Source organism: Cucurbita moschata, unplaced genomic scaffold (genome assembly GCF_002738365.1).
Source record: "Cucurbita moschata cultivar Rifu unplaced genomic scaffold, Cmos_1.0 Cmo_Scf00003, whole genome shotgun sequence".
Classification (NCBI taxonomy): domain Eukaryota; kingdom Viridiplantae; phylum Streptophyta; class Magnoliopsida; order Cucurbitales; family Cucurbitaceae; genus Cucurbita; species Cucurbita moschata.
In genome coordinates this window covers 2,020,607-2,042,810 of record NW_019268519.1, presented here as the reverse complement: position 1 = coordinate 2,042,810, position 22,204 = coordinate 2,020,607, and the positions used below count along the sequence as shown (strand labels likewise).

The 22,204-nt window shown below is 37.5% G+C and overlaps 4 protein-coding genes across 4 annotated transcripts; 2 read left to right on the top strand and 2 right to left on the bottom strand.

The window, feature by feature from the left end:
- Positions 1-3,082: 3,082 nt before the first annotated feature.
- Positions 3,083-3,915, top strand: LOC111441103 (protein GLUTAMINE DUMPER 2-like). The gene has a single exon (XM_023078027.1). The coding sequence runs from the start codon at positions 3,160-3,162 to the stop codon at positions 3,676-3,678; it is 519 nt and encodes a 172-aa protein (XP_022933795.1). The 5' UTR covers positions 3,083-3,159; the 3' UTR covers positions 3,679-3,915.
- Positions 3,916-7,981: 4,066 nt separating this feature from the next.
- On the bottom strand, positions 7,982-9,605 carry LOC111440978 (zinc finger protein CONSTANS-LIKE 5-like). The gene is made up of 2 exons (XM_023077831.1): positions 8,723-9,605; positions 7,982-8,621 (listed from the first exon to the last, which is right to left on the bottom strand). The coding sequence occupies exons 1-2, from the start codon at positions 9,455-9,457 to the stop codon at positions 8,241-8,243; spliced, it is 1,116 nt and encodes a 371-aa protein (XP_022933599.1). The 5' UTR covers positions 9,458-9,605; the 3' UTR covers positions 7,982-8,240.
- A 3,046-nt stretch (positions 9,606-12,651) lies between these two features.
- Positions 12,652-15,818, bottom strand: LOC111440977 (probable 1-deoxy-D-xylulose-5-phosphate synthase 2, chloroplastic). Its single transcript, XM_023077830.1, has 10 exons — positions 15,594-15,818; positions 15,317-15,508; positions 15,080-15,244; positions 14,833-14,983; positions 14,493-14,764; positions 14,135-14,408; positions 13,754-14,061; positions 13,380-13,661; positions 12,999-13,283; positions 12,652-12,915 (listed from the first exon to the last, which is right to left on the bottom strand). Exons 1-10 carry the CDS (start codon positions 15,687-15,689, stop codon positions 12,763-12,765), a joined length of 2,178 nt encoding a protein of 725 aa, XP_022933598.1. The 5' UTR covers positions 15,690-15,818; the 3' UTR covers positions 12,652-12,762.
- Positions 15,819-20,937: 5,119 nt separating this feature from the next.
- LOC111441253 (pathogenesis-related protein PR-1-like) lies at positions 20,938-22,126 on the top strand. The gene has a single exon (XM_023078254.1). The coding sequence runs from the start codon at positions 21,370-21,372 to the stop codon at positions 21,964-21,966; it is 597 nt and encodes a 198-aa protein (XP_022934022.1). The 5' UTR covers positions 20,938-21,369; the 3' UTR covers positions 21,967-22,126.
- Positions 22,127-22,204: the final 78 nt, after the last annotated feature.

The following is a 22,204-nucleotide window of genomic DNA, read 5'->3' as shown; positions in this document are numbered from 1 at the left end:
CAGGGAAGAGAGAAAAAAATAAATAAAATATACAAAAGCAATCATTAAAGATGGTTAATTTGTAGCAACCCCACTTGCTGCAAATTAAGAAATAACCAAACAAAGGAAAGTTCGATTCATTGAGTACACAAAAATTCTGTTGGGTTATTGTTTAATACGAGTACTTTGTTCCCTCTAAGTGTGTGATTAATTAATATTAAGGAATTAAATAACTTATCTCCAAAGTTTAATGAACTGAGGATTTTACAAATTTGGGGGCTCATTTCTTTGCTAAAACCCTAATTTCTTAACCATGTTTGAAGCTGAAATGAATGGTTTAGGGTTTGGTTTGAAAGGTATTATCAACTTTTGCAGAAACTGAGCTTCCCCTTTTGACTGTCCAACCATGAATGCCACCCATCGTAAAGCCTTTTTGTTAATAATTGAACCACCTTTAACAGCTGCAACCGAGAACAGAAAAAATATATATTTATATATTAATATGATTTTGTTTTTTGGTGGTTGGATTTATGTATATATGTTCATATGCCTTTTTTTAATCTTTTTTGGTAGCTTCGTTTCATCACATATAATTAGAACAACATTAAATGAAAATTAATGACATAATTTTGTATAGTCGGTATCATTGATTTTATTTGTCATTTATATGCCAACTTCTTATTTGCTTTCCTTTCTTTCTTTGTTTTCTTCCATTTAAAATTTGTGTTACTTTATGTAATAAAGTGATGGAGCTTTGTACATATCAACTTTCTAATTTAATTTAATTTACTTTACTTTACTTTAGGTTTAAATTATACGACCATCTAGAAAACAAATTTAACACGTCATAAATGGAACTAGAATTGTAATGTTCTTATGTCCCACGGTTACGATTCAAGTCAAAATATAGATTTTGATATTTTATGACTTCGTTATTCTCATCTTTCCCTTTCGAGCTTCTCCTCATAAAACGCGTCTGGTAAGGTGAGGTTTCCACACCCTTATAAAGGGTGTTTTGTTTTCCTCCCCAACTAACGTGGGACATCACAGGAAGCTTAGAAGAAAAGGTTAGCTTACTTAATGTGGACTTAGACGGTTACAAATAGTATTATAGTTAGAAGAGTGAACAGTGCGTCTCGTCTCAAATGAACAAAGGTAAGAAATGAAATTAATCAAATCAAAAAATAAAAAAAAAAAAAATGGAAAGAGTGGGATTTGGTTTGGATTTGTTTAAAAGAGAAATATTCTGTTGATTAAATAAAGTTTAGGTTAATAATCAAAGGAAGCAATAGGATAAGACAGAGTTAGTGGGGGAAGGATTAAATGATTTAAGTTTATAACATATTCAAATAACATAAAGCCATTTTTAGCTTATTGGATACTAAATTCATAATTAAAAGAAAAATAAAGGCATACAGTGTCCCTGACGTGTACGTGAAGTGGGGGATTGGACGTTTCTTCACAAACCAACACTTCTTTTCTTAGGGCTTTCAATTATTTATTTATTTTCGATTTTTAATTTAAACTCCCTACAAACTTATTTTAATTATCCATAAAATTTCAAAATGTTTAATTAACTATTTGTATTAAAAAAAAAAATTTAGTCCCAAAATGTTATTATTATCATTATGTAAATGGAAATAATTAGTTCATCAAAATGCTTATTCGAAAATAAACAGCTTTTTATTTAAAAGAAAGTTGCTAAAATAATTGATATTACATTAAATTATAACGATTGCTATTTTATTATGATATCAACACTCGAAGATTAGCTAAAAAATAGCTGAAATAGATTATTAATTATGAATTTGGATTGATATGAAGGCATAAATGCCACTTTAATTAACATTTTTTAATTAAATATTATTTAATTTTGAAACAACATACTTAATAATTAGTGAGATAGCATAAAGTGTACGAATGTAATAGAAAATTAAAAAAAAAAAAAAAAAAAGGAAATTAAAAATTCCACTCCCAATAGAGTCGCAGTTCGGTGGAAAGGGGTTTATAAGTTTATGTTTCCACATAAATTAATTATATTTCAGCTGCGTTACACATACGAACGCCTCCGCCAGGTGGTGGTGGTGGGGACGACGGCGCCACTCCTTATTGTTTATGTTGTTTCTTCCACTCTAAATTTTATATATATACCAAATATTGACGTGTACATTCCAAGTGGATGAGGATAGGCTTGAGTGTACAATTTCATAAAGACATGTAGTAAATGATTTTGGTACGTTTTGTTTTTCCTTTTTGAAGCGTAGAGAGTAATACTTTTGGTGTGGGGCTGAACACATTATTATTAGGATAAGGTGTTTGGTGAAATATTTGTTAAAACTCGTCCTATCATCATTAATTTATGTGATGTCCAACGATTTAAATTAAAGTGACGTAGCCCATTTTTTTTATATTTATCGTAAATCCACTTTCATTGTCATAAAACATGTCCCGAATTTGTATTAGAAAAAATAGTCTAGAGACAACATTGATAGAACCCTCCTCTGCCAATATTAAACCTATGGTAATAAAATTGGTATATGTTAAATAAATATGCACTATTTATTTATTTATTTTAGGTGATGCCGTCTTTTATTTTATTTATTTATTTATAAATTTAGGTTGAAGAAAATGGGTAAATTTACCAACTTCTAAACAATTCCGTTATATTTACAGTGGGACCCGTAAGGGTGTAGATGTCCTGAATGGCGTACTAGGCCCGTACGGTAGGACTGAGATTGAAAAAAAGTTTTAAATTTTAATTTAAATTGAGAAAAAAAAAAGGCTTAAAGAAGGAAAAATGGGTATTGTGGTTTATATTATATAATTGTATTTGTTGCCAAACGTCCCAGGAATCGGGTCCCTGACATAATCACTCAAGGCTTATTACCAAACAGCCCTCTGGTGCGGTTTACTGTTTTGTAAGATATCAATGAATCAGAGGGCGGCGGGACCCACCTCTCCACCATCTGACCCCACTTTTAACTTATTATGACGTCATTAATATTTTCTACTCATTCAAATTTACCCTTTTTACTTTTTTTTTCCTTTAATTTTTACCTCTCTCTCTATATCTATAAATAAAACGGTTCACGCCCCCACTCAGCTTCAACCATCTCTTCTCAACTCTCCCTCTACAATTCGCCAAATACACGGAAAAAAAAAAAGTAAAGCTTTGTAACAATGGCGGCCAGCAGAGAGCCCTTCAACGTGTTGCCGCACTCAGCAGCGCCGGCGGCTAACCTACAGCAACAACAGCACTCCCCTTGGCATTCCCCTGTCCCCTACTTGTTCGGGGGTTTGGCTGCGATGTTAGGACTCATTGCTTTTGCGCTTCTTATCCTTGCTTGCTCATACTGGAAGCTTTCCGGCTACCTCGACAGTGGTGACGCTAACAACCGGGAGCCTGACCTGGAGGCCGGCGACGACACCCGGAAACCCTCCCCTGTTTTTGAAGAGAAACTCTTGGTTATTATGGCCGGTGAAATCAAGCCCACATATTTAGCTACTCCCATGTCAAGCAGGTCCTCTTCTTTTGGGGATGCGAAAAGCAATAGTAGTAGCAGCGCTACGGCCACCGGCGAAAAGGATGAAAAATCAGTGGCCGTAACGGAGACGGTGAAACAGAGCAGTGGAGAAGAGGAGGTGCAGAGTACAGAAAACAGAGAAACTCCTGAATCTTCAGATCAGACGACCCATTAACAATTTTTTAAAAAATTTTAAAATTTGGGTTTGGTTTTGTTTTGTTTTTGCTGGGCACTCATATGGGTGTCTTGTTCCGCCATTAATATTTATATTGAGAGAGAAAGAGAGAGAAAGTGGACAGCTAGCTCTTAAGTTGCAGATATTGGTTTAGGGGTTTTCCCCATCAGAAAGCCCGAAATCAAATACTACCGAGTTTTTTTCCCTCTCGGAATGAATCTTCCCCCTGTTTCAAAAGCATCCAAACTAATCTGATGTGAAACAAATCCAGTTTTAATAAAGTTGAAATCAAAACGAAGAAGATGAATTATGGTACTTCCAGGGCGCAAAGGCATTGGATTTGCAGAAGAAAGGAAGACACGTGGTTTAGTGTGCAGAAATGGGGGGAGGGCTGATGCGGCGACCTGAAACTGCATGCACCGTTTCATTTAATGGACCCTGTTTTTGCTCCAAAAAACGTCTACAATTAATAACTCACGCACATATTCAACTCTTCTGTCTTCAATCTTCAACGGCTTATTATCTGGCAATCTGCAATCTGACAGGAAACAATTACCTCTGATCGGCTTATTATTATCTTTTCCGGCCACCGTTGCTGCATAAATATTGCTTTATCCTATTATGTTTTTTTTTTTTGGACAGATTGTCGTTTTTGTATTTGGTTTTCCGAAAATGAAAAAGATTCTTTCGTCTTTTCATCAGCTACTTTGATGTGATTAATAATTTATTTTATTTTATTCTCAATTTATAATATCCTCTCTATTAACTTTCTTTTTACAAATTCTTTTTCTTTGACATAAGTTATTAAATTTAAAATTGGATTCAAAAAAATTTAAAATTACATATTAATTAAATAATGATGGGTTAATCCGTAAATTGGATTTATTTAGAAAATTTTGAGATAAGAGAAAAAGAAATAATTAGTGTTTTGAAAAATTGAGAGTAAATTAGATTTAGGGTTTCAATTATTTGAGATTGTCTCATATGTCCTTTTGGATAAGCAATTCGCTTTCATGGTTGAAGTAGTTGTCAATTAAATTGGGAAAGTTTTTCGCCAAAATTGTAACTTCTTACAAACCTTCATTTATAGGATAACCCCATATTTTCTATCCATTCATCTGAAAATATTTATTGTTTTACTAAAAGTAATAAAATATTTTTTATTATACACTTCTCTTTTGCCTCAATTTTAAAAATTTTATTATAATTTGATGAACTCTACGTGAACCACACAAATTATATCGAAAAGATTTGTGTTAGTTTGTAAAAATAATTTTTATTCTTATAAGCGAAAAGGTAAGAGTAAATAATATGATTATTGTAATATTTTTAAGATATTATTGTTTTTTTTTTTTCTTCTTCTTCTGGTATGCAAGATATTATGGTTGCAGACATGGATGAACTGTTTGAAAATAGAACAAACGGTGCGTGGAAATTGTGAGCTCAATAATAATAATAGTAAAAGAGAAAAAGACCCAAAAGGAATAAAGCTATTAAATTCAAATAATCCCCACGAAGAAAAGGCATAGGATTTGCTAATCTCTTCTTCACATAGTCTATGATAGCTTACAGAAAAATGGAAGAGAGAGAAAGTGAAAGTGAGAATGAGTTGAGAGGAGAGAGAAAGATGTTGGGGTGTTTATTGTTTCGAGGAGGTTTTGGTTTGTTAAGATCATGATGTAAAACTTGTACGACAGCAACCTAAAATATGGCAAAAAACAAGGAACCTTGTACAATCGTACCCATTGTTTTGTTTTGTTTTGTTATTTCTTAATTGTTTGTAATTGAGTATGCCTGGTTTCAGCTGAATCCAATGTCCAAATCGACCAAATACTTTACTTCTTCTGTACTTCTGTCAACTCATGGGAGTATTGATTCTGACAAAAATGTACCCATAGAAACTGTAAAAAGCAACACCAACAAAAGCAAAAGTATCGGCGGTTACAGTAGATTTTAGTAAAATCGAGGAGATTCCTATCCAACACACACAAAAGTGCCCAACAACAACGACGTGGGGAGAAGTCCCATTGAAGTTTGTTCTCATGTTTTTATAGCCTCCTGAACTTGCAATGAATACACAGTCCATGTACCCTTATGAACTCAACTTTTAACACCCATAAGATTGGAGAGTGGACAGTGAAGTGGGTTTTGGAAAATGCCATTTTGTTCGTCCACATCGTTCATTCTTGTGGTTCTCGTGATTTGAACCATATAACTTGTCTTAATTTGAATGCGATGTTGAGCATTTGGGAGGAGAAATCAAGATGTCTGCGGCGCGGCATTATATATCATTGTCTGTGCATAATGGGTCTGAAAATAACCATTCGACCATGGTTTCAATTTCAACGCTCTTGCAAGGGATGGTTGTCTGATGGGGGCCTATTTGTTAATCATTTGCTTTGAGGCCCTTTTTTGACTCATCATATACTCCATAAGGTAGCATCATGTCGGGCCGTATCAATCTCCTTGGGTCGTGGGCGTGAGAAACACAAGCGAATTGTTCGGCCTCGGCCCGATGGGATTTGGACTTTGAAGCCCACATGGTGCCTCTCTTTAGGCCCAATCAAGCTGTGGGTTATCTTTCTACACATCTAACAATGGAACAATCCCCCATGCCAGTAGCCACCCTATGTCTGCGGGTGAAGAAGTTTAAGTTGATTAAGACATTCCCCGTTGGCATCAATGGTGGATGATATGGACTGGGTATGGGGCCACGAGGATGGCAGATGTCGGCCGCCCCACATCCCACAACGACCGCCCAGTGGGCCGCAGCGCACGTGAACACACCATGCTGGAGGCCCTACCACATCACCTCCACTTGCTGCACCCCCCTTTCAATCCAGAACCCAACCCCTTCCTAAACTTTATCCATCTCTACATTAAGACGGTGACTGTTAGTAGGTATTGTATTCTTTATGGACTTTACTTGAAAGTTTTAAAACAAAATTTTATAAATAATGGTTCTTCCTGTCTCTAACTAGCGTAGGATCTCGTGGGAACATAAGTTGACTACAACCATCCTTGTTCAAAGCTTAAATGATCTCGATCTCGATCAAATATTGTTTAACAAAAATTAAAATTCGAAATACGGGAGAAGAAGATAAACAGTTGAGCACTTAAAAAATCTAAATCCAATATAAAACTCATTCTTTTGTTCTTTTTATTAGAAAAATGGGGGAAAAAACAAAACAAACAAACAAGGGAACAAAGTGGTTTGATTTTGAAGTTCCCTGTCTGCTTCTCTCGCCCTCACTGCCTGTATGTTGTGGTTGGAAGGTTAACAATCCATGTGAGAAAGAGAAGATATGCTTAATAAAAACGGTCGGCACAAAGAAAAGCAACTCATTGCCCAAAATGACCCTTGTGGAATTACTAGAACCAAAGTTTAGTTAAATGTATATATTGTTATCATAAGGTAAGTATTTGGACATATATGCATTCTAGTGACATTTTCTATTGCATTAAGCTTATTATATAAATAATAACGATATAATTCAAACCAAACCATTATAACACACGTGAATTGCGAATATTCTTTGAAGAAAATGTCGTTGATCTGATTAAGTTTTGACTTTTATATATGACTAGATATTCCACTTCTTTTTTCTTCAATTTTGACTTCATAAATCTCCGAGTGTATAAGACAAGACATCAACGTTGATACCCATTAATAATTAAAGTAAATATGATTTGAAGATTCTAGAGAGAACAAAACATATTCGTTACAATATATTTATATCTATATATGTAATAATCTAAACATATTGTTTACCAGTGTTGTTCTTTTTAGTCCGTTATGTATTGCTGTCAATCTCACAATTTTAGAACGCATACACTAGACAGAGAAGAAAATTATAAAATTACTTTTCAACGTACTTACTTTTATGAGCCACAAATGGTATGGAAGCGGTGTCTATCAAAAAGTTGTTAAAAAGGGAAGAAATAGGACCTTTGCCCCTTCACAACCCCGCGAAGAAAAAACTTTACCATCCTCGAGAAAGTTAATGATCCCAGTTTTCTCGGAAACTTATCCAAACACACGGACAACTCTGTCAAGCACCGCCCATCCTTCCATTTTTCCGGGAATTTTCCAGAACAAACTCCCTCCTTCTATCATTGTTTTATTATTGGAATCTCCCCTGTTTTATATTCAAGGCTGCACCCGTCCCACCAATCAACATTCTCCACCTATAAACTATGTTCTTATGTCATCAATTCAATTATTAAACCAAACACTCCATAAAGCTGTTGCAAAAACGATGATGATTTTGTTTGATCTTGAAATTTTGTTGAAAAGGTTAAATGAGGCAATAGAAGGGGAAATCAGTTATATTGGGAAGAGAGGAGGGTGAAAAAACACAAAGCAACTTGTGATAAGCCTCTGCGTTGAGAGGTAAGAGGCATATATCCACTTGACACCCATGCCCCTGCAAATCAACGCCTAATACCCCGCCCCATATCAAACACATAATTCGCTACCATTCATTTTATTTGAGGTGCACAATAAGAATTATACATCTAATTAGACCCTTGGATTACGACGTTCCATTCGGTTTGATTCCTCAAAACGTTGGTACCACGCCGTATTGGAACTCTGTCAGGAACTCAGACGAAGCGGCCGACCCATACATTTCATCCACCTCTGATAACGCATCACTTCGTTTTGCGAACCGGCCTTTGATTCTGGGACGGGTTTCTGCATAAGCTTTTCTTGATGCGTACCGGATTGTCTTCTCGAACTTCCGGTTCTTCCTTTTCTCTCTGTACCTCAACACTCTCGCCTCCCGATCGATTCCACATAATTGAGTCGCTTGGTTCCCGGGTATCGACATCGGTAAACCCGAATCCGTGCCCTTACTTGGTGTTTGACCCAATGGGTATGATATGTCGGACATCGAGTTCCCTTCTGGAACAACTCCAACTTCGAGGGAAGAAGAGGAAACCTGAGGAATTAGAAGAAACCAAAAGTCAATTAGTTTAATTCACGAGGAAATTTTGGGGTGGTTAAATCAGGGATTTTTTAAATTGGGGTTGGGTTAATTACACTCTGGCTGAGAGATTGAGGTTGATAGCCGAATGAATTGAGCTTGGATCTGCAGAAATCGATGTCGTAGCAATTTTCAGGGGAGTGGGTATGGTTGATCACCGGCGTTGAGAGTGGCTTTGTCTGAACGGGGACGACGCTGTCGTTAATTGCGCTGACTGGATTTGGGTAATCAAAATCAATAAAAGAATCCATTTCAGTGAAGAACGTATGATCGGCAGAAGGCTTGATTTCAGGGCCGTCAACGTGCTTAGAGTTGAAAGGCGGGTTGGACATAAGCCAAGAGGCAACCTCCACCTCCTCATGGTGGTGGGCGCCGTCGCAGCCACTAACGTTGGATTCAGTGGGCATGAGAAAATTGAAAACGGAAGAGGGTTTGACTAATGACTCGGCCGAATCAAAAAAAGGCTCGACCGGGACACGCTCATGGCGACGGGCAAGTGGGTTAGCGGAGTGAATATCGGCATCGCACGTGACACAGAGCGCAGCAGCATCAGCCTTACACACGACCGCAGCGGGAGCTTGTTCACAAACCTCGCACATCCAGACGCGGTCGTGGCGAGAAGCGAGCTTATTAGCGCCGTGAATTTTGGTGTCGCAATTGAGGCAGAGAAAAGCAGAGTCGGGTCGACAGTAGACTGCCGCAGCGGCAGTCTTGCAAGAGTCGCATGGTTTAGAGACAACGCCCCATCCGCCACGGAAACCCTTTACAACACTCGCACCCTCAATTCCCATTAGTAGGCTAGGCGTTGTCAATTGAGAAGGCTCCCCAGTGTCCCGCAGAGAAAAAAAGAACAGGGGAGCGGGTGTGCGTGGCAGCGGCAGCAGAACGAGCTAGAATTGGAGAGAGTTGGATATGATTTGGCAATGGGGGCTGTGTTTTTCTGCAATCTTTATCTATCATCTGTGCGAGTAGTTGGGGGAAGGAAATCTGGGTAAACACGAGTAGTACGGCGCCACGTGGATGACTCTGTGCCACAATAAAAAAAAAAAAAAAAGATGAGACGGGAGGGATTGATAGTTGTAGCTGCCGACGTAGGGCCCACATAGAAAAGTGGGACAGAGTAATGCGTTGTCATTATTGAAGGGGGGCGAGCGACACGGAGGACGGAGGAGCTGTGGTTGGATTCGATTAAGAATAAGTAAGTAGATAGATTTAAATGAATCTCTCTCTCTAATCATATACTAATTTACATTCACATTATTATTATTATATTCAAGAACCCAAAACTATTTCCTTCCCAGTATTTAATTATTTTATACCAAACATAAGTCTTACACAAAAATATTATCACTTCAGTAAGGATACTTTTAATCTTTAAAATTTAAATTTTATTTTTAACGAGTCTCCAAAATTTGGCTTTAAAAGAATAATTCTAATGAGACCGTTTCAAACTTTAAGATTTATTTTGTTTTTTATTTTCAATTTTCAAACTTTGTCACAATTTCGTTAAAGTCATTTTCATTTTATATCAAAGAAATATTAATCGTGAATCAAAATAGAAGATTATTCAAATAGTTCACACAAGATTTGATGTAATGCGTTTTGAAAAGGGTCCGAGAGATATTACATTTAAAAAGAAAAGGGGAAAAAAATGAAAGTATTGAATTAGAAAGATTTAATTAATGATGGGATGGAAGGTTAAATTGGATCCAAACAAAATGTTGGAGGTTTGGTTTGATTTTAATTATAATTAAAAGAAGGAAGGTAGGCAGAAATAATAACTAGGGCGGAATTGGAAAGAGAGAAATATTGGAGAGGAAGTGGAGGAGGAGGAGGTGGGTCCCGCCACCAAACAACATTTTTGGCTCTTGGGAATATGGAAAAGTCAAAATATGTTTGTATGTATAAGCACCCAGCCCCCCCCCCGTCCGCTCTCCCTCTCCCCATACTTTCATAGCCGTGTAGAAGCAGCAGTCTCTAGTAATGTATTATTATTCTCTAGTAATATATGTCACCGTTCGTATTATTATCAAGTTCCTACCTTGTGAATTCTCCTCTGAATACTTTTGATACTATATTTCCACTTTCATTCCTGAATGTATGATAATTAGTATTTTATGTTCACGTATGTGAAGGCAATAGATCTTGTTTCCAGTTCTATTACACCTTAAAATAGCCTCAAACAATATAGAGAAGAAAATAGTAAACCAATGAGAATCAACTTCACTTTCCACCCATTGTTACCGGGAGAATCCAAACTATAAACACTTCCATCATTTTCTTAATTTAAACGCTTTTTATTCTTTTTCTTTGTTTAATATTTATTTAATTATTCACATATAAAAGGAAAATGAAGTAAATATATCACGAAATACAAGTATAGTACTGCAAAGATAAAGAAAATCGAACCCATTAAAGTATATGGTCAAGTTTTGATGTTGAATCAATAAAATCAATATGCCACTTTAGATAAATTATTAAATTAAATTAAATTAAATACAATATTAGAACAATTAAACAAGTTGAAAACTGAATCAAATGTTAATTACATTAAAGGATATCATAAATTTCAATAAAATCAATTTTTTTACATCTACGAGTCGTAATCAATCACTATAACAAAGTATTTACAAGTATATCGAATAATTCTCCAGTTTAGTTGGGGTTAAAGCCAACGCCAATGTGGACCCTGACAAGTAACCATGGATCAAGCCAAGTGAGGTCATCCAGTGCGTGTAAATTTACTTAGGACGAGATTACCCTTGAGCCATGGCCAAGGGAGTTTGTGGCCACAAATTACAGTAGAGTCTCTGTCAGCGTGCAAGGTGTGGCAGACCAACAAGGTCAGCAAACCCCGTCGTGTTTATTGATATGCATCATTTCATATTTCCCTTGAACTTACTCTCCGGGGCACTTCCGTCATTTCTCTTTCACCCCTCTATCTTTCTCTATCGCTCTCACCCTCACGCACCATCTATCAACCTCTTAATTGCCTCTTTACCTTCGATTACCCTTCTCATCATTTCTATCCTTTATCTTATCCGCTTGTTCATTATAATTGTGAGCCTACCAATACCTTGTTTTTTTAGACGTAATCCATAAACATCTGTGTATTAATGTTAACAAAGATTCTTCCTAGGTGCTTGTAAATACAATCTTTGGGTTGGATAAAAAAACGTATATACATTCAAATAAAGTAAAGAATTCTCAGCCCGTTACGTACCATCGTTGAGAGGTTTACACACATCTCACAGTCCACCATTTTAGGGAGAAATTTCACACTCTTGTAAAAAAATGTTTCGTTCCTTATCCAATAGATGTGAGTTCTCATATCTAAGATGAATTTTATTTCGAGTCATCCTCAATTTGAGTTAGAGGAATATGATGATAAAAATTCAACCCACCGGCACACAAGAAGTACATAACATAACTTTCTTTATATGCCTCAAAAGTACTTATTTTTAATTGCTTATCATTTCTTTTTTATTTAATTTTAAATAAGTCCTCCACCATTGTCAAACGAATAGTTCATTTCCATCACAAACACCTTTATCAATTTTAATTTATTGATATGGTAAATGAATGGTTGAGTGTAAACTTGATTTGTGAATAATAGATGTTTAGCATTGACAATTTGGTAAATGTAAATCAATGCAAATTTAATCCATCATGTGTAGTAATCATATTTGAAGGTAAAAAATAAATGATTTTGAAATGTGTAAATAGAGCTGCAATTTATTTGTAAAACATGAGTACTATATTAGCTGATTAAATGAAAGTTCACAATACTATTTTCATTTAGTAATAGACGTTTTTGAAAAATAAAAAATAAAACTACGAGAACTTATGTTCGATAATATCATATCACAGTAGAACTCTCAAGTTTTGGAGAAGAAAGCAAACATAGGTGGGTGATTTGGTAACGCCATTGCTATATATATATATATATATATATATATATCTCTGTGTAGCAAAGGGATGGCCGAAGGAATGACTATATAACTATATATATACACTAAGTAACTACAAATACAAGCAATCGAGATGAACCAGGCGCTACTTAATCATGATTATTATTATTCTTCAACAATATTGTCTATAAGTTTACGAGTTGAAAGCTGTCTTTGCCTTTCCCTATGAGTGATAAAACAGTGGCCGCTATGTCCTTCGAACTCAGCCCTGCTTCTTGGGTTTGGTCCATCTGTGATCCATGGTCGATGTATCTATCAGGAAGCATCACTGCCCTCCACTGCACAACCAAACGCAACATGTTTATTTCATGGTGTAAAATTAAACATCCTTTAGTTTTGTGTTTCTTTGTTGCATGCATACCTTCAGATTTCCATCAAGCAATCCATTTAATCCCAGAAAATGGGAAACGTGAGAGCTAAACCCTCCAATGGATCCTTCTTCAACCGTGAGGAGTATCTCGTGATGTCTTGCCAATTGCTTCACCAATTCTCCATCTAAAGGTTTGCAAAATCGGGCATCCGCCACTGTTATTTCAATGCCGTATTGTTGAAGCACCTCCGCCGCCGCCATGCATCTTTGTACTATACTTCCATATCCCAAAATGGCCACTCTGTTTCCTTCTCTTAAAATCCTTCCCTTCCCCACCTGTATGTAATTTGGGGGCTTTCAGTTTCCATGCCACGTTGATGAGACTTATTCAAAGAAGCATACAAGTTGGGTTTGATGGAAGTGTGTGTATACCTCCAATGGAGTGCCTTTGTTGTGCAGGGGAAGAACAGAGCCAACCCCATTTCCTCTTGGGTACCTGAAGCAGCTGGGTCTATCGTCGATGGCGGCAGCCGTGGCCACCATGTTCATTAGCTCCGTCTCGTTTGAAGGAGCCATGACCACCATATTTGGTAAACATGCCATGAACGTTGTGTCAAATGCTCCGCAATGGGTCGGCCCATCCGCACCCACTAACCCTGCTCTGTCTATTGCAAACCTCACAGGCAGCTTTTGTAGATCTACATCATGAGCCACCTGCACAACATTTCCCCAAACACTTACAAATGCCCAAATTAATCTTATATGCACTTCCTTTGAGATTGAGCGTGGGGTGTCAGCTTTATTACCTGATCATAGCCTCTTTGAAGAAAAGAGGAGTAAATGGCGCAAAAAGGCTTGAGGCCTTCGGCGGCGAGGCCAGCAGCAAAGGTAACGGCATGTTGCTCGGCGATTCCAACGTCGAAGCAACGATCGGGAAATCGTTTCTGGAAATAGTTGAGACCAGTGCCACCTCCCATGGCAGCATGAATGGCTATGATTTTGTCGTCTCTCTCAGCTTCTGCTATCAATGAATCTGCGAAGTATTGCGTGTAGGAAAGAGTTTCCGTCTTCTTCTTTATCTGTTTCCCTGTTCTTGGATCAAATTCCACTACTCCTGTAGCCAAACAAAAAATTTAGCACTTACTTTCATTTGCCTGCATTGTTCAATGCTTACGACTTGTATTTACCGTGCATTTTGTCGGCTGCAATCTCCGCAGGTGGATAGCCTTTGCCCTTTTCTGTGACGACATGAATAAGAACAGGCCCAGGCGCAGGCATAGACTTCACTTGCTTCAATACATACACAAGATCTTCCACATCATGCCCATCCACTGGACCTATATAATATATTCCAAGCTCTTCGAATAACGACGCCCCCGATCCTCCCACAATTCCTTTCATGCAGTGGTCTAATTTCGCTGCAATTTCATGCGCCTGTCCCCCCATCTGCTTCGTCAACCCCTGCACCACTCCCACATTTTAGATTTCAAAATTACAAAACTAAAGAAGTTGGGGTTGCAAAATCTTTGGTTAGTATGTACGTACCTTCGCTGCTTCACGCAGTTGTCGAAACTTTTTACTGGCTTGGAGCCTAGTGAGTGCATTGCTTAGAGCGCCGACAGCAGGAGCGGGACCATCGATGGTGGCAGTGGGCAAAGAAACTTGTCTGTTGTCGTTCAAGATGATGATGAGATTTGAGTCTAGGAAACCGGCGTTGTTCAGTGCCTCGTATGCCATTCCCCCAGTCATGGCTCCATCGCCTATAACTGACACTACGTGGTTGTTTTTTCCTAGTATGTCTCTAGCTACGGCCATTCCTGCAGGACGAACAACAATGAAGTTGTTGGCCTTGAAATAGTATTGTTGGTTAGGTGGGAAGGAGTACCTAATCCAGCAGAAATGCTGGTAGAACTATGGCCAGCTCCGAAGGCATCAAAAGCACTTTCCTCCCTCTTCGGAAACCCAGCCAAGCCAAATGTTTTACGGATTGTGTGCATTCTGGACCTTCTACCCGTCAACATCTTATGAGCATACGCCTGCAATTTTCAATTTCCCCCAACATATGTCAATACTTGTTCACCCCAATGCTTCAAACTACAATTAAAAAAAAACCCCCTCATTTACGCACACACCTGATGACCCACATCCCAAATTATCTTGTCCTCTGGCGCACTGAATACATGGTGAAGTGCCACCGTCAGCTCTGCCACGCCCAGACTCGAACTCAGGTGCCCCCCTGTTTTCGATACTGTGTATACTATTTCTTCTCGAACCTCATCCGACAATTCTTGAAGCTCCTGTAAGAAAAGACCGCTGGGGTTTAAAAATGAATGTTATTGGTCGGAAAAATGGTTGTTATTCGATTGTACCTGGATGGAGAGATTTTTCATGTGATTGGGATAGTTGATGGTGTCGAGAATGGGAGTGGTTGGCTTGTCTCCCGTGAAGTTGAGAGCCCTCTCCAGTTTATTCACTCCTCTTTCCCCTTCTCTGTTTCTTACGTCCACTGATTGCCTCTCGTCAAATGTGGCATCATCGCTACAACAAACCACTCCGTTCCACTGTCAAATCAAATTAAACACAAAATCATGTCACTAACACTGACATAGTCCGTCGAAAAAGAGCTGAACAGAGAGATAGATAGACCTTATTAGATGCAGAATTGGGTTGTTTGAAGTTGAGACGCGGATTGTGAGAGGATCGGAGCAGAGGAAGGAAAGCATTGGTGAGAAGGGAAGACATTTGAATCAGTATTTACAGACCGACACAGGAAATTATGCATGCATGCTTAGATTAGATGCAGCAGTTCGTGTGATGATTTTATAATGGGGAAGAGACATTTGAATCACCTCACCTCTCCTCCCCTGTCTATCCCAATTGCTTTGTAGTCAAATCCCGGAGCCACACGAGGATCACATGTCTCATAAATTACAATTTAATAACACAATTATAAATCATTAGACTTAACAACGTGTAAAACACTGCCCCTTCCCCTCCGCCTGTTCATTTATTAAGCACAACACAAACATAATCCCTGTGCCTCACGTCTACTCCTTGCGTATCTGCTTTTGCTTATGCATCTTACAAAGATATATACATGCCTGATATCCAACAACAGTCCAAAAGCTCATGTTTTATTTGAAAACAAATAATCACTAAATATCAGTTTTATGTCTTATATCATATCCAAATACAATGAATCATATGACACTAGCATTCTACTAGTTCACCTAAATTCAACTTAGGTGTTAATTATTCATTATCACGTCATCTACCTCTATCATCAACCTTTTTTTGTACTACTAAAGATTATTGACTCTATTGTATATATCAGTGTGGACCCTTATCTTTACTCAAACAAATTCACGACTAAGGGACATTTGGAGACCCTACTGACCGTTCTCACACCCAATAGTATAATTATATTATCTTGTCGCATATCAACAACTGTGGATCATTATTTGCATAACTAATTTATCTATCATGTTCATATATCACTTAATTTCATACGGTATTTAGTAGATCATCGTAGTTGGGCACACATGCCTACCTAAATCGTGTATCATGCTTTTAAGGCTCCATCACTATCAATTTAATTCAATTTATTCTCAAAATTCAATGCTAGCCCATATCCAAATCAATCATATAATAGCACTTGAAGAAAATTTGAATAGCTATGTTCCAAATTTTGAAGAGGAAAATGACTCAAACTATAAGCCTATAAACCAAACTACTCAAGGGTTTAATAACCGTTTACTTCATTTTCCTTCCTCAAATATGTTCCAAATTTTTTATTTCTTTCAATTTTAGTGAGCAATTTGGTTTAAATTAGTTATTGATTCATTCATCAAAATTATAGATCTCATTACCACGATTCCAACGATTCCAACGAGAATCATTCAAAACCATGACGAAAATTTAAAGCCTTAAAACTCACCCAATTTCTTACCAAAATTCTTTTTTCCAATCAATCCATGATTATTCTTGATTGATTGGGAAGATCGTTGGAGTTCCAAATTAAAAAACTTTTAAACGGATGATGATGATGATTGAAATGTGAGTAGCCAAATGTATGGGTTTGGATAAGAGAAGAAGATAAGAAATTGTGTAGCATTCCATAGCATATCCATTGGATTAGCATGATGAGTAGTGGAGAACTAATCATGATTTTTTTACCATTGGTCAAATATTTAGCAATATAATCTGTTTTTTAAAGCACAATATGACCAATTGGTCATGCTATTAATGAGTTGATTCAATTAATTATACATTTGTGTGGAGTATACAAATTTTAAATCTTAAAGGTAAAAGATTTTGTATTAAAGCCATATCTAAGGGTCACATCAATCTTTATTACATTATATGTTCAATCAATTAGATGGTGATGATGTTTGTAAAAAGAAGACAAGTGAGTGAAATAGAGAGAAGAAAAACGTGAATCATGTTCTTTTTTGTGCATAACTACCACAATTTTTTCCAACTTGGCACAACTACAACATTGAAAATGCTGGTTCATACAAAAAAAAGGAAGCCACACAATTTTAGAATAGAAAAAATCAAGTCTTGGTGGATTTATTCAAATTCTGAAGAGTCGAGAAAAAATTTAGGTAAAAGTTTTACGTTCTTATGCTTATTTTTTCTTTAAATCTACGAGTTTTGCTTACATTTAAGTTTTGTATTTTTAGTACGTTTATGAATTTCATAGTAATCGAAATACACAAGTAAGTGATTGAGTGAATGAGCTTTCCCTGATTCTCATCCAGCTCTATTTATCGGTCTGAATAAGATACGACTGATTTTCTTTTCTTTCCATTAATTGAATGTTCAAAAGAGGGAGGATTCTTTCTGTCTGTCTAAAAGCTAAATCCTGACATAGATAGGTGTGATTGAAGCGATTGGACTGCTTTCAAAGGCCTTAAATAGCTCACAATTCTGAAGGACAGACAGTCCATCATAATAGAAAGTTCTTGGAGGAGTTTCACATCAGATTCACGAAGGAAATCATAGTTAATTTGGATCGGAAGACGGTGATTCGGTGATTGTCAAGAAACTATAAGTTTCTAAGTTTTGGTGTTTTTGACCATCTTTAGACGTATTTATTTCCTTCTATAGTTGTCCTAAAATTACGAGAAAAACACCTTAATAAAAATGAGTTAAAACTATACGATGGTATTTTAGAAACTAAGTTGATTCAAGTTAGGAAGACAAAATTATGAAATCTAAATAAAACAGAAAAGAATCATAAACGGAAAGAAAATCTGGAAATTTACGATGAACTCGGTTGTGCAGGTGACACTCAATAGGTGAGGCGGAGCAAATGGGCAGGCTTTGGCTGGGATACATGTCACGCAGTTATTCGTCCACGCGTCTCGTTGACAAGGTGAGGACTCGTGGTTCGCTAGCTCCAACCTGACCTGCTAGCAAAAAATTGTGCCTGATCTACTCGTTCCTTGTTCTGAACCATCCAACTCGTATTTCTGACCTGATCTGATCTATGGCGCGTCAATGAAAATGTGCCACGTGTTGCATGCGGAGCGTGCGTCTTATTCCAATTGCATGTCTGTAGTTGCGCGCGTTGGACTCTTCAGCGACACATGAGTATCTCTTTTCTTGCCTAATTAACCTCTACTTGTCAATATTTTTGCCTCGATTTCGGTACTAACCCTATTTTGACTTGAGTTAGAACCTATAAAAAAAATTAAAATTTTTTGGAGTTTCCAATACGCAAAAAAGCTAGTTAGAAGACGTAGCGTTATCCAAGTAAGTAACCGCATGAACTTTAGGCAAGTAATGCTCGTAGGAATCACAAGAACGAGTTAGTATGTAAGCATCACCTTAAGAGGTGTGCATGTTTAGGATCTCTAAAAGGCATTTTTGGATCTGCACGCAAATATATTATAGAAAATTATTGAAATGCCTCTACAGTGAACGTAGGAAGGGTTTATGCATGATAGGACTCAAGTAGGGCATTATGGTCAAGTAAATTATGCATGTTTAGATAATTACCCAAATACCCCTGGCTCAAAAATTCTTGAGACCTAGGTTATTCTAGGCAAGTTTTTAATCTTATTAAAAATTAAATTAGTTTATGAAAAGTCTTTAATTTCTAAAATTAAAATATAAACCAAAATAAGATATAAATGAACACTTAATCCCTCTAAAAAAACTATGATTTTGGGATCAATAATATGAACAAGGTGATTGTGCGCACATCTTGTAACGTTGCTGTGGTGCCAGCAATTTTTGACTCCTTTCTTGCATTTTGTCCCAACCCAATTATCAACCATCATTTTTAATTACTTGTTTGATATTGCTACCAACTCATCAAACGTTTCGTATGAATACTCCCTAACATATGGTTTTGTTGAAAAGAAACATGCACATAATATTGTTAGGCTAATTTGGTGTGACATGACAATGAGAAATTTTAATCAATATTACTTGCTTCATATTTTACACGATGAGTATCATTTTATTGCCAACACGCGAGCTCCATATATCTCTCCAGCATGGATGTCGAATCCCACGAGGGCGGCTGAGAGAGGCCTCGGACATCGTTTTACTCATACCACATTGAAATTCAATTCGTTTATAACCATGGAGTAACCCAAGTCTTCATCGCTATTAAATGTTGAGGGCCCCTTTTGTAGCTGAAACAGAGTGCTGTTGAAAGATCACTTCGCCGGCTCCACACCATAGTTTTGTTAATTTTATTTCGTTTACATGTTCCGTCTCGTCTTCAAACTGGGAAGAAGCCATGTGCAGTGGTAAACTAAACATTCTTTATAAAAGTGTAGAAACTTCTCATTAGTAGACGCCTTTTAAAATTGTAAGGTTGACGGCAATACGTAATAGACTAAAACGGACAATATTTACTAGTAGTGAGGGCTATTACAGAAGCGGTTTCGATTTTGGTCGACTGAACCAGCCATTTCTAACTACTAGTTTGGGGGCATTAATCAAACTGGGTGTACTTTGACCATTCAATTCTTTACTGTACATCTGCCCTTCGCTCTGAAAGAGACCGATGGTGAAAAACTGAGCTTGAGAGAATTAATGAGTGGCCAAGAACAAGTAGAAGAATTTATCAACTATTCTCAAACTTGGATTGGCCACATGAACTTCAACCTACTTTTCCAATTCACATTCTAAGTTCTGCATTTTTTTTTTTAGTGAATTGGACTTGTAATGAATTAGCCTATCACGAGTAGCCTCGTCGCTTGATTAGTGGGGAAAAGGGTCAAACGTGGTTGCTAGCATTGAATAGAGCTGTCATAGACAAGAACCTCAAGCCTATACCACTATGTCCACCCGACGTTTAAACGCACGTAATGCTGAGCTAAACAACAAAAGTTCAAAGACAATGTACAAAGTCAATCACCAATAACATACAAAATACAGGAAATTTACTGTTATTGTACACAACTCAGTACTGACATTAACTTTACATCTATGAAGGGTGGAGTATTGTTGAGAGGGAGTCCCGCATTTGCTAATTTCGGAGATGATCATAAGTTTATGAAATACATCTTCATTGGTACGAGACTTTTTGGGGAAGCCTAAACCAAAGCCATGAAAGCTTATGCTCAAAGTTGAAAATATCATACCATCGTGAAGAGTTGTAATTCCTAACACAGAGTCGGTAGAGTCGGTAAAGGAGGTTTTTGCAACTTCTCTTCGGCAAGGAAACCTTCAGGAGCACCCCAGAATTCCAACCTAGCTAAAACCTGCCTTAGACGTTGTTTGAAGTGAGATACTCAAAAGCTTCAGAACTTTGAATAATCCTATCAATTTTCGAGAGAGGATCCAATTCTCTATGGGGCTGCTGCTAGTGTTGAAGTTTATGAAGCCCAAACGAACATTCAGCTCAAATATTTGGATCCGACCCAAAAGTTATGAACGCAAAAGGATAGCATCTTGAGTTACAGACATTCAAAAGATAAAAAAGATTTCACAATCTTTATAAGCTACATGTTTTACTTGAAATATATCTCAGATCTTTTGTACCATGTAACCAGTTAAGCAAAGTTTAACCACAATATTTCTGCCACGTGCTATGTTCTAGAATGCACTGTGATGGCATCTTGTCCTCGTGAAAAAACAAGAGAGTATCACGGGAACCACTTAGCTAATTCACGAGACGCCATAAAACTTGATAGCCATGTATATTCTATACATGTGTCTACCTGTGAGACTGTGATCACCATGCAAGAACCAAAACCCAACCACAGAAGTTCAACACATAGACCACATATTTTATGATTCTATGGCCCAGTGACTCCTCCATTTCCACAACTAAGCGCCCCCTTCGTCCCCACTAAATCCAGCCCATTACGCATATCTCCTTACAACACTCGTATATAGGCAGAAGCAAGCAACAATAATCACCAGCCATCCCCTGCCAGCAACAGCAAAAATCACAATGAAAATGCAGCTGCTAGCTCTGTTTCTCTTACTGGCCTTCCTTCCGCCCCAAGTTCTCTCTCACAACTTTTCTCAAACACCTGGTGTGCAAGTGCAAACAAACAAGCAAAAGCAGCTGGACAACGAAACCATCTACAGGGTGTCGAAGCAACTTTGCTGGGGTTGCGTTAGCGAGTCTCTAGAGTTTCTATTTGCGCACAATCTGATTCGAGCGGCAAAATTCGAGTTGCCACTGGCATGGAACTTCCAGCTCGAGAAGTACGCCAGGTGGTGGGCAGGACAGAGAAAGGGGGATTGTAAACTGCAACACTCTTTCCCTGAAGACGATTTTAAGCTGGGGGAGAACATTTACTGGGGGAGTGGATCAGCGTGGAGGCCACTGGATGCAGTGACAGCGTGGGCTAGCGAAGTCAAGTACTACAAATACGCCACCAACAGCTGCGAGGCTGACCAAATGTGCGGCCATTACACGCAGATCGTTTGGAGAAACACTCAAAGGCTCGGCTGCGCTCGTGTCATTTGCGACGATGGGGATGTCTTCATGACTTGTAACTACGATCCCCCTGGCAACTACATAGGCGAGCGGCCCTACTAAAGAAAAGTATAATAAAAAGCCTTTTGGATGTGCTGTGCTGTTGTTTCGTACATATTGAATATCAGCAATTAATATAATTGAAGCAGTCTGTGTGTAATATAATAATGCATACTCACATGGGTTACCTTTATCATATAGTTTAATTAAATCTCATATTATTGAATATTATCAAATCCAAGAACATAAATACAAAATAACACAGTTGGATTCTGCAATATTCTTATAAAACTTTCGGCTT

What these genes read in the sequence shown, in the direction of transcription:
- LOC111440978 (XM_023077831.1), bottom strand. Translation starts at nt 9,457, where the DNA reads ATGGGAATTGAGGGTGCGAGTGTTGTAAAGGGTTTCCGTGGCGGATGG. An exon ending in CTCAATCTCTCAGCCAGAGT is followed by an intron (nt 8,622 to 8,722) that starts GTAATTAACCCA and finishes CTAATTCCTCAG; the next exon opens with GTTTCCTCTTCTTCCCTCGA.
- LOC111441103 (XM_023078027.1), top strand. Translation starts at nt 3,160, where the DNA reads ATGGCGGCCAGCAGAGAGCCCTTCAACGTGTTGCCGCACTCAGCAGCG.
- LOC111441253 (XM_023078254.1), top strand. Translation starts at nt 21,370, where the DNA reads ATGAAAATGCAGCTGCTAGCTCTGTTTCTCTTACTGGCCTTCCTTCCG.
- LOC111440977 (XM_023077830.1), bottom strand. Translation starts at nt 15,689, where the DNA reads ATGTCTTCCCTTCTCACCAATGCTTTCCTTCCTCTGCTCCGATCCTCT. An exon ending in TGCAGCCGACAAAATGCACG is followed by an intron (nt 14,062 to 14,134) that starts GTAAATACAAGT and finishes GTTTGGCTACAG; the next exon opens with GAGTAGTGGAATTTGATCCA. An exon ending in TTCAAAGAGGCTATGATCAG is followed by an intron (nt 13,662 to 13,753) that starts GTAATAAAGCTG and finishes AATGTTGTGCAG; the next exon opens with GTGGCTCATGATGTAGATCT.